This window comes from Nicrophorus vespilloides, unplaced genomic scaffold (assembly GCF_001412225.1).
Source record: "Nicrophorus vespilloides isolate i.1.1-1 unplaced genomic scaffold, Nicve_v1.0, whole genome shotgun sequence".
In the NCBI taxonomy this organism is placed as follows: Eukaryota; Metazoa; Arthropoda; class Insecta; order Coleoptera; family Silphidae; genus Nicrophorus; species Nicrophorus vespilloides.
In genome coordinates this window covers 1-10,308 of record NW_017099335.1, presented here as the reverse complement: position 1 = coordinate 10,308, position 10,308 = coordinate 1, and the positions used below count along the sequence as shown (strand labels likewise).

Below are 10,308 nucleotides of genomic sequence, written 5' to 3'. Positions count from 1 at the left end.
TCGACTCGTTCAAAAAAAAATATTTTTGCTAACAATACATTTTAAAAATTATTTCTTGAACGGAGTGCGATTTGAAAATTCTGAAAGTAAATAAGTATAGGAAGCGGTGGAATGTTCTCTACTGCCGGGAAGTGTTCGTATAGAACAAGCCCTCGTGTAGGTTGGTTGTCCCGTCGCCCTGGATACGATCCTTTTGCAGAACCTGTATTCCACTGCAGACAACTTAAGATGATCGCTAAATTTAGGGACGCGTTGTGGCCGTATTTTTTTTTGCTCCTTCTCAACGAAGGTCGAGATGTGGCCACGATCCCGTATATCGGTCAGATACGCAACGACCACAACCTTAGGGTTGTCTGACTTCAAAATGAAGTCTGTCTTCGTTTCCAGAATAACATCCTTTCGGTTGCCGGCCTCCAAAATTTAGATAGTTTTCAGAGTTTTTATTGTTTACAAAATACTTCTTATCAGTTGAAATAGCAGGTTCTTAGTTCAGGTATTGAAGACTTCGCCACTGCCATCTTTGGTGTTCGTATTAGTAGTTTTTTGCGGGTTCTGTATTCTGTCTTTGGTCTTCCGCGCTTCCGCTTTCCCTGCTCCCATCTGGAACCCGTGGCCTCCGAAATGCAAGATGATGAATCTGTGCCATCTGCCTCTCGCTCAATGGTCACAAGTATGTACTGCAATTACACTTCTACCGATATATAAAAAGTTTTCGAAAAACTTCTTGCTAACCGATTACAACCTATTATAGCGTCAAACAAGCTGGCACCGGACCATCAGTTTGGATTTCGTCGCAAACACGACATGATAGAGCAAGTAAACAGGTATAGTAAATACTATCTACCAAGACCTGGAAAGTAAAAGATACTGCTCGGATGCCTTTTTAGACATATCGCAACCTTTTGACAAAGTTTGACATATCGGACTATAGCAGTAGCATCCGAATATATACAGGAAAATGTAGATAAGCTACAAGAATGGCTTAAAAAATGGAGAATAGCAGTTAATGAAATGAAATAAGTGCATATCAGTAAGACTTAATGGACAAGATCTACCCAAAGTAACAAAAGTCAAATATCTAGGCATGCATCTAGACAGAAGCAATTAGAAATAAAGTTTAGAAAACTCTACTGGCTTCTAAGGAAAAGGTCGGTATTATCAGTGAAAAATAAATTACTTATATAAAAGGTAATACTGAAACCAGTATGGACGTATGGTATCCAATTGTGGGGTGTGGCCAGTAAGTCGAACATACAAATTATACAAAGGTTCCAATCAAAATGCCTAAGAAATATTATTAGGGCTCCATGGTTCGTCAGGAATAAACAAATACATGAAGATCTTCATATAGATATGGTCGAGGATACAATACCAACATTTAGTAGTAGATACCAAGATAGACTGGAGACACATACTGTTCTGGCTATTGGCCTACTCGATAACAGTGAAACCACAAACAGGCTGAAGAATTGCAAACCATCATCATAATGGTAACTATCCACCGGGAAAGATTATTCATTTAATGTCAACCGCAACCTTAAATTTACTCAATGTTCACATTGACAAATAGAATGTGAATTAAATTATACGACATAATGAATGTATCACTCTTGAAGGAGAATATGTAGATGAATAAAGTCGAATTAAAAAAAAATGTTTTTCTTAGTTAGACCGAAGACGTATTGAGTGATGTGTTATATTTCAGCTCGAGAAGTATAATTTACTATGTTACAATAAAATGTATGTAATTAAATACAAAAACAAAAAATCAAAGTGCGTGAAAAAAATGCGATAGTTCAGTTGTGTGATTGTAATGGTTGACACACCTGTATGGTTAAATTATTATAATAAAACAAACTCGCAAGTTTATTTACATTTATACATTGTTACTAATTAATAAATGAATTTCCTGAAATTGTGGTTGGTCTGCATATGCCTGAGTCCTTTACGTAATTCAGTTGATTTGTCTCATTATTTTTTAGTATTTTTTTAAATTAAATGTGTGGGTATTTTTAATCAGCGAAACGTTAATTTTTTATTTTTAAGTTTGTCAATGGTCAAAGCAATAATTTATCCTTTTTTGTTCCTTTTGATCAATTTTCATTGTTTTTGCTAGCCTTTTTATTTTTGTTTTTAAACGTCTATTATATTCAGCTATAGCGTCCCTGTCACGATTTTTTTTTGCTATCTCTCATTTTGTAATACTTCACTTGGTCAACAGCACTTCTAATAATGATATCCAAATGGCAGATGCAGATTTATTTTACATAATTTCATCCACCTACCCATTTTGTGTAATTCTGCCTGCTTTTTTGCGCATAATTTTATTTATTTTTTTGTATCCTTTATTTTTATTCACAATCTGCCATAATTATGAGTTGAACAGTTTTTTGACATAGATAAAAAAGAAAATAAAAACAGAAAAACAAAATAACAAGCGTGAAGCGGAACGATTTCCCATTGGAAATCTTCCTATAAACAAATATAAATTTAACTAAAAAATAATTCAATGACAATAACAATCCAACTAAAAATTGATTTTGACGACACTATGAAACTTTAAATAGAAGTATTTACTCTAATAAACAATAAAACTAACTTTTAGTTTCCAAAGGGGAGGTCGAGGCTGTTCCCCAAAGCTGGATGCCGTACGTCCACATCGGCTTCAGCACTGTCTTGTAAATTAATAGTTATCGAGGAATAGCGGAGATCTTTTGCCGATCAGTCAGAACAATTTCGCGAACTTGATGCCCAGTTGCTTTCTCTTGGTTGCGATGTGCTTCTTCCACGTGAGTCGGCGATCCAAGAACATGCCCAAGTATTTGGCATCGTCGGCCAGCGGGATGATTTTGTTGTTCAGTGTGACCGGGGGGCAGGTTCCCTTTTTGAGGGTGAAGGTGACATGGCTGGATTTGGTTTCGTTAACTTTGATCCCCCACTTCCTGAGCCACCCCTGGTACGTGTCGAGATGACTCTGGAGTCCACGCACAGCAATAACCGGATCCCCATTGGACGACAGGATCGCGACGTCATCGGCGTAGGTAGCTATAGTGGTTTCCTGGGATGTCGGCAGGTCCTATGTAAATAGGTTATACATCACCGGTCCCAAGATAGTTCCCTGTGGCACGCCCGATTCGATTGGATTTATCTGAGTTACCTCACCCTCCATATTCACTTGGAAGAATCTATCACATTAAAATGACTTTAATATGTAGTAATAGATATGAAGCAGCGTGCTCTTGACCCGCATGCCACACTTTGTCGAAGACCTGTGTGATGTCGAGAAACACAGCCGAGCAGTACTGTTTTTCCTCCATGGATCGTCCTATATCGTTCGTCACGCGATGGATCTGCTCGATGGTGGAGTGATGTCATAATTTTATTGTTGCAGTAAAATTACAAACCAATTTTTGATGACATCTTATTACCCTATATAGGCACCTGTATGCAATTTCAGAATCCTTTTATATTATTACCAAATTTATATAAGAAACGACAACTCTAGAGACAAATAAAGAAAATTGAGGATTGAAATTTAAAAATTATTTTCAACGAACTAAAAAATCCATCCAAATTTAGGTCGCGAATCTAAACAAGAAAAATGATTAAATGCTTGTTCCATAATTGAAGAGTCGAAGGATATTGGGGGCAAATTAACTGACACCAATACAAACATCACTCACTCAGACCATTACAGCATTTGCAATATCTTTGCGCAACACTTTAAAAAACAGTTTGAATTTGACAAGGACTATACATTTGAACATAATAATCTTGTACATATTAATAATTGGTTCCAATCTTTTTTTTCAATATTTTTCATGTCCCTCCTGAGTCCCTTATACAATCACGAATTCCTGCCCCTGATCCAGATGTCCACTCCTTTATTATTAAAATCTTTAACTTCTGTCTTGTCCGTCAATATATCCCTTGCGAGTGGAAGTCTGGAATAATTGTTTGTATCCCCAAAAGTGATATTGACCTTTCTCTCTCTTCCGGTTACCGATGTTCCTTTTCCCCGTTTCAGCGTGTCCCGCAAGGTTCGCATCTGTTCCTATGTTATATAACCTTTTTTGTTGTGATCTGTATAGCCCCGATCCTAATACCTTCATTCCCAACCTTTATATCCTCTAATACACTGATAACATTACATTGGTTTCCCACGCCTCTTTCCTTCAATCTCCAATTCTTTATCTCCAAAACCTTATCCTCAACCATTTTATTTTAAAAAATGGCGCCTTAAAATAAATCCAACCAAGACCAAACTCTTTGTTCCCTATCATCGCGTATCCCCCTCGTCTCCCCATGTTACGTTGCACGTTACGTTCCTACCTTTTTCCGCTTGTTAAATGCCTTGATTTTTATATTCCTAACTCCATGAGATTCACATTTTATATTTCGGGATTATTAGGAATATTAACAATGAGAATACTGAAAACCAGTGTTCCGCGAAACATAGTTTGGTGTTCTGTGAAAACCTGAAATGAAATAATTACTGTTTTCTCATTTTTTAATTTTATTGATTATTTTTCATTACCTATCCTACAAAAAAAAGCGTGTTCCGTTTAAATTTGAGAATTTCCGTTGCAGGAAAACTTTGGGAATCCCTGCCCTAGTGAATATTTATTAAGACTCTTTTTAGTAAACGCAATAATTGCAACCCTGCAGAATATTATCAATTCTAAAGAAATGTAAACTATGTAAAACTATAAAGCTAAGATCGACAGAACACTTTCCCTCTATGGTAAATAGCTCAAATTATTTTAATACCTAAACCTGGTTTACACCAGGAAAGAATATTAAATTAAAGAAGATTATACCATATTACCAATGACTCTTAAATATTACGAGCGGCTAATAAAATTAAATATGAGTATGCATTTAGATAGAAGATTGACCTGGAAAGATTACATCCAAGCTAAAAGAGAACAACTCAAAATTAAGTTCAGGAATCTCTACTTGCTATTACGAGAGGACTTACACGAAAGGAAACATGCTGCTGATTTATAAAGTAATTTTAAAACCTATCTGGACCTACAGAATACAGTTGTAGGGAGTCAGCAATATGTCTAATATTTCAACCATAGAAAGATTCCTGTCAAAGAGCCTAAGAAGGATCATTGAAGTAATATACCATAAAGTGAATATTGCGAATAGGAGAATTCATGAGGATCTTCAAATGGAAACAGTGGAAGAATCAATTATGAAAAACAGTATCCGATAGCAAAATAAGTTAGACAGGTATTATGTGTCAATCTTCTTGATGGATCTACCTTTGAGATTTAATAAATAATCAATAAATGAAAGATAATCGCCAACGAACTATGTCCAATTTATTTTTTCATTCGCTAGATCATTCATTGAATGTTTTTATTATAAAATATATTCTAAATAAAAAGAACGTTAAAAAAATGATTTTATTGTACTTTATTATGTTTTTATTCAATAATATTTATTGGACCACCTTTATTTTCAAGTTTGTCTAAGTTATTTCATTTTATCGTTTATATTTTAACAGAACCACGGAAAACATAATACAATGGAACTGTAACGGCTGTATACTCATACGTGCGAACTAAAATTTATATTAAAAAGTAACTCCTTTCTGCTTGTGTCAATAAGAGACACATTTGAAATCGGAGCAGATCTATATGCTAGAGCAGTGTTTCCCAATTTTTCGATATCTGAGTACCCGTCGTTAAAAAAAATGAATATACTTTAGTAACAATATATTTATTTTTTCCGTTTATAGTACATAAATAAAAAAAATAATAAAGTAAATTAAAGTATATTGTCATGGATGAAATTTGAAACATTTTTATAGGAAATAAAAAGAATAAAATGCTTTATGAACTAAAAACTATATTATTTTATAAAATATTACAATAGATCCAATTGAATTTGTATGGGTTTGTATCAAATAATTGATTCATTATAAGGTTTTTCGCTTTAACTCCAGCTTATCTATGAGTATATTAGATAAAATGTATTTACTTTAATACTATTTATTTTTCGCACTTTTGATAAAATACTAATTTGCATTCGATCCGCTTTTGTTCGTTTAAGTTTCATTTTAGTTAAGTTTTAGTAAGTATAAACTACATTTAGAACTTATATTTAACATTAAGAAAAACTATATCCAGTGAGTTATATATCATAATCGTGGAAATTGGAAAAGACAAGATGTATTTCAGGACTTTTTCCGTTAAAACTGGATTTACATGTCGCATTTGTAACTAGAATGATTTAAAGTGCACTCTTTATGTTCATTTTTCTAGAATCCGTCTGAATCTAATTAGAACTCTACTTCCGCATGCGATAAAACTTCTGGCATGTATGTTGTATTAATGTTGAACGGATATCATCTATACATTCAATATTTTTGTTAAAATCCTTCCTGGAATTTCCCTGCGACGGACTAAAGTGAGCCCTCACAGTACTAAAAGAGAACAGCTACAATATGATATCAGAAAAAATATTAAATTTTGTACATTTTGGAGAGAGGACAACTAGTGTCGTTTGCGCTGCGACTTCTTCTGTAGATATGAGTGCTATTGGTTTATAGCTATCAGCTAAAAATCTGCCAAATCCGTGTTTCTGCCTTATCAGTTTTGTTTTTTTTTTTTTTTTCAAGAAATTAATATAATTCGAAAACCGGATGTTTCCTACTTAAATACCGGTTCGTGAGACTAGACTTAAAATATATTTAATCGAGAGAGAACTTGAGAATTCTTTGTTATAAATAACACCCTCCTGAACAACCGATTACTCTGGTTTGTTCATTAATCAACCCATAGTTTGCTATCGAAACATAATCCATATTAAGTTACTTATACAATAGATCTGTACACATTTTTTCCTTTTTAAAACCATATTTTCTGAATAGAGTGACGGATAGTCGAATGGTTCCGGCCATTCCAGGTCCTTTGTGAGCTCCCTAGGTCCTTGCAGCAATAGGGCCATCGTTCATCATGAATGTACAGTCACATAAATGAGGTTCAGCAATGGACCTCTAGCCAAATCGATGGACAGTGTTATAGACAAAGGGATTATTGGAATCGCAGAGCATCAATACACTACTGAAGTTAATCTACAAGACGTCAACCAAACAATAAATTAAAAAAGAAGAAAATAATGATAAAAACTTCCATTGGAAAGTTTACCAAAAACAAATTTAGCCACCATAAGATTTACTTAATGTTCACATGAATAGATTGTAAAATAAATATACAATACGGTATAATAATATTTTTGGAGATTTATACAGTTATAGTTTTATGTAATATTGTAAGTTTTTTATGTAATATTTTATTTTGTATATATTAAATAATAATAAAAATCATTTCTTTTTATTTTTTTTGTGAAAATTCGAGTTGAGATTGGAATCTCAACGGTTTTTAAAAAAGTCGGTTTTGTAGAACCCATACTCAATTTAATCAAGGTAAATAATTAACAAAAAAAAGTATCCTAATTTGTATATTTGTATCTGATCAAGATATATATTTAGTTTTAAATAAGAGCACCTCATACAACATTGGCTATTGTAGTATATGAAGTCTATGAGTTAGATACTCATATTAAATAAAAAATTCAATGCTGGGATACAGTTATTGTAATAAAAAAATGTATAAAATAATGTGATCATAGGAATCTATTTCAAATGATAATTTTAGAATAACTGATCATATGTCATAATGACAAGAATTGTGATGTGCGAAATTCTAGTAAATTTACATGTATTTTATTAAAAAAATATGCAATCTCTTAAAGTTCAGGTTACCAAGTTGGTATATATTTAAAGAGGTGACGAAATATTCCAGATATACAAAAATACCTCGACAAATCATAATGCCATTCTTCATTCCTTCGGTATCAATTGTAAACAAAAATAACATATACAATACTAGTGATGAGATTACAGACATAGAAGATAACATTACACACTTGATCATACTTGCTAAAGTAGCACTGGAGAAAGGTGACAAGGAAAGGGCTGAGGCCATATTGCAAATGGGTTTGAAAATATGTGAAGAAAATAATATTTTTTTTGGTATACCGTATATGTATGATATATTGGCAACTATTGCACTTACAGAGGGAGATATTAAAAAGGCAGAAGACCTTCTGATTAATGTTATCGAGAAGATGATACAGAATGAGACCTCTGAAGATAGTTATCATATAATAGGTATGTGGTTTCTACCAGTTGATTTATATTTAATAATTGAAATTATTTTTATAGATTTTAAATTGCGTCTGTCCCGAATTTACAGCACCTACAGAGAATACGACCTGGCAGAAATTGGGTTTAAAACGTGTTTAGAAGCACAAAAGTCTAAAATATTGAATGGAGATGTGAGTACCAAGACTGGAATGCTTTACGTAAATATCCTCTTTTGGTACGGCATCCACAAGATTCGAAATTATAATTACGAAAGTGCTAAAATCCTCCTAGACACTGCCTACGACTATTCCAATAAAATAAAAGGACTTAGCTCATATCAGGAAATGGTTATTCTGTATACATTGGCAGACTTAAATTTAGAATTGGAGCAATACGACATAGCTTTAATTAACATGCAAAATGCAGTTATGCTAGGAAAAGGAATTGGAAGCATGGATTTACCTCGATGTTATATAAAATTGGCGAAAATTTATTTGAAATTAGAAGTATTTGATCAAGCACAAAAAGCGGCAGAAGAAGCTATGCGACTTGGAAGTATTTTTAACAGTACCGACATCGTAGAGGAGTCTAAAGAACTTTTAAATAGTATAGCTTTACATAAACAATTATGATTTTTTTTAAACAGCTTATTATTAAAATTGTAAATGTGAAATACACTTCTACATATTAGATATTCATTTGCTTTATATTTTTAAGATATACATATTACAATTTTCGTTTGGTAAGTCTCCCGCTGTCGATAAGGTCTAAGGGGTGATAAATCTTACAATTGTTTGGGGAGGTTAATTTTGGACGGCATAGTTTTTATAGTTAGCTGCCCGATTTTCACATAGTGCACCTTTCAAGCGGGTCGTAAAACTAACAAAATATGAGAAACAGATCGTTTCTCTAAAATGTATTTATTACTCTAAGCGGATGTTTCAAGTGCCGATAGGCTTGTTTGGTTTCCGAGGGGCTTTCCATAAGACTGTACTTACATAGATAAAGAATATACATAGTAGTTATATATCAATAATTAATAATAAAGTGGTTGGCCACAACAATTTAACGAAAACTGAAATTTAATAATAGTCCACAAATATGTAATATGAAAGAAAATGTTCAACTAAAAAGAATTATTTCAAAATATTATTTCTGTTTATATTGTTTTCCAAATGACAAATGTATTTTGTGTTTTAGGTTCTTCAATTTTAACTTCTAAATATTATTTTTTTCTAATAATAATATTGCAACAATAAATTATAAAATTTAAAAAAAAGTGCAGAAAGACCTATGGTCAATAGCCGTTTGTATCAGTTGACTTTTTTGAAATTATATATATTTATTTTGTTCTTTTTATTTCTGTATGTTTTTTTTGTACGACTGATGCAATAAACACTATTATTTAAAAAAAAATACAGTAATAAATATATTATATTTATTTTGTTCTTTTTATTTCTGTATGTTTTTTTTGTACGACTGATGCAATAAACACTATTATTTAAAAAAAAATACAGTAATAAATATATAATACAAGTACTGCAATTTGGGATATTGACCATTGGTCTTTCTGCTAGGTCGTATGGTGCTATAATGCAAGGCGACACAGTAATGGGGCGGCGCGATCACATAAAAAAAATGAAAGTCGACCCCCAGCTCATGCAGGAAAAAATGTAGACACCTACCCCACCCCTCGCTACTCGTACATAATTTTAAAATTTTNGAGATCGAGAATTTGAATCGTCCCGAGAGCGTGACGAATGTCAGGATGGCCGTGTTAGGAATATACGTGCTACGGACCACTGTTATGCCGAACCACCAATAGAGGGCGATCCAAGGAATACTAGTCGGAACCATCAACAGAGGGCACTCAAAGAATCAGCACTGCCAACTGCAGAAATCACATCGTCGTTTGAAAATACCGAAACTGTTGAAGAAGCTTAAAGCAGATCCAAGCGACAGATGTGGCCCGCATACCGAGCTTAACACATCGATAGCGCGCTCTGCAGATTGTACGACTTTATTAAAAAGTTCCATATTTGATTATCTTTACTTAACACATCGATAGCGCGCTCTGCCGAGTAAACTGCTTACTATTGAAGATAAATTAATACAAAGTTCCATACTTTTGTTGTTTGAATCGA

The 10,308-nt window shown here is 33.2% G+C and overlaps 1 protein-coding gene across 1 annotated transcript; it reads left to right on the top strand.

Annotated features, from left to right (window-relative positions):
- Positions 1-7,848: 7,848 nt before the first annotated feature.
- On the top strand, positions 7,849-8,632 carry LOC108564358 (the record flags this gene model as incomplete). Its single annotated transcript, XM_017923380.1, has 2 exons — positions 7,849-8,188; positions 8,243-8,632. Coding segments are annotated over exons 1-2 (730 nt in total), but the record flags the coding sequence as incomplete, so codon positions are not given.
- Positions 8,633-10,308: the final 1,676 nt, after the last annotated feature.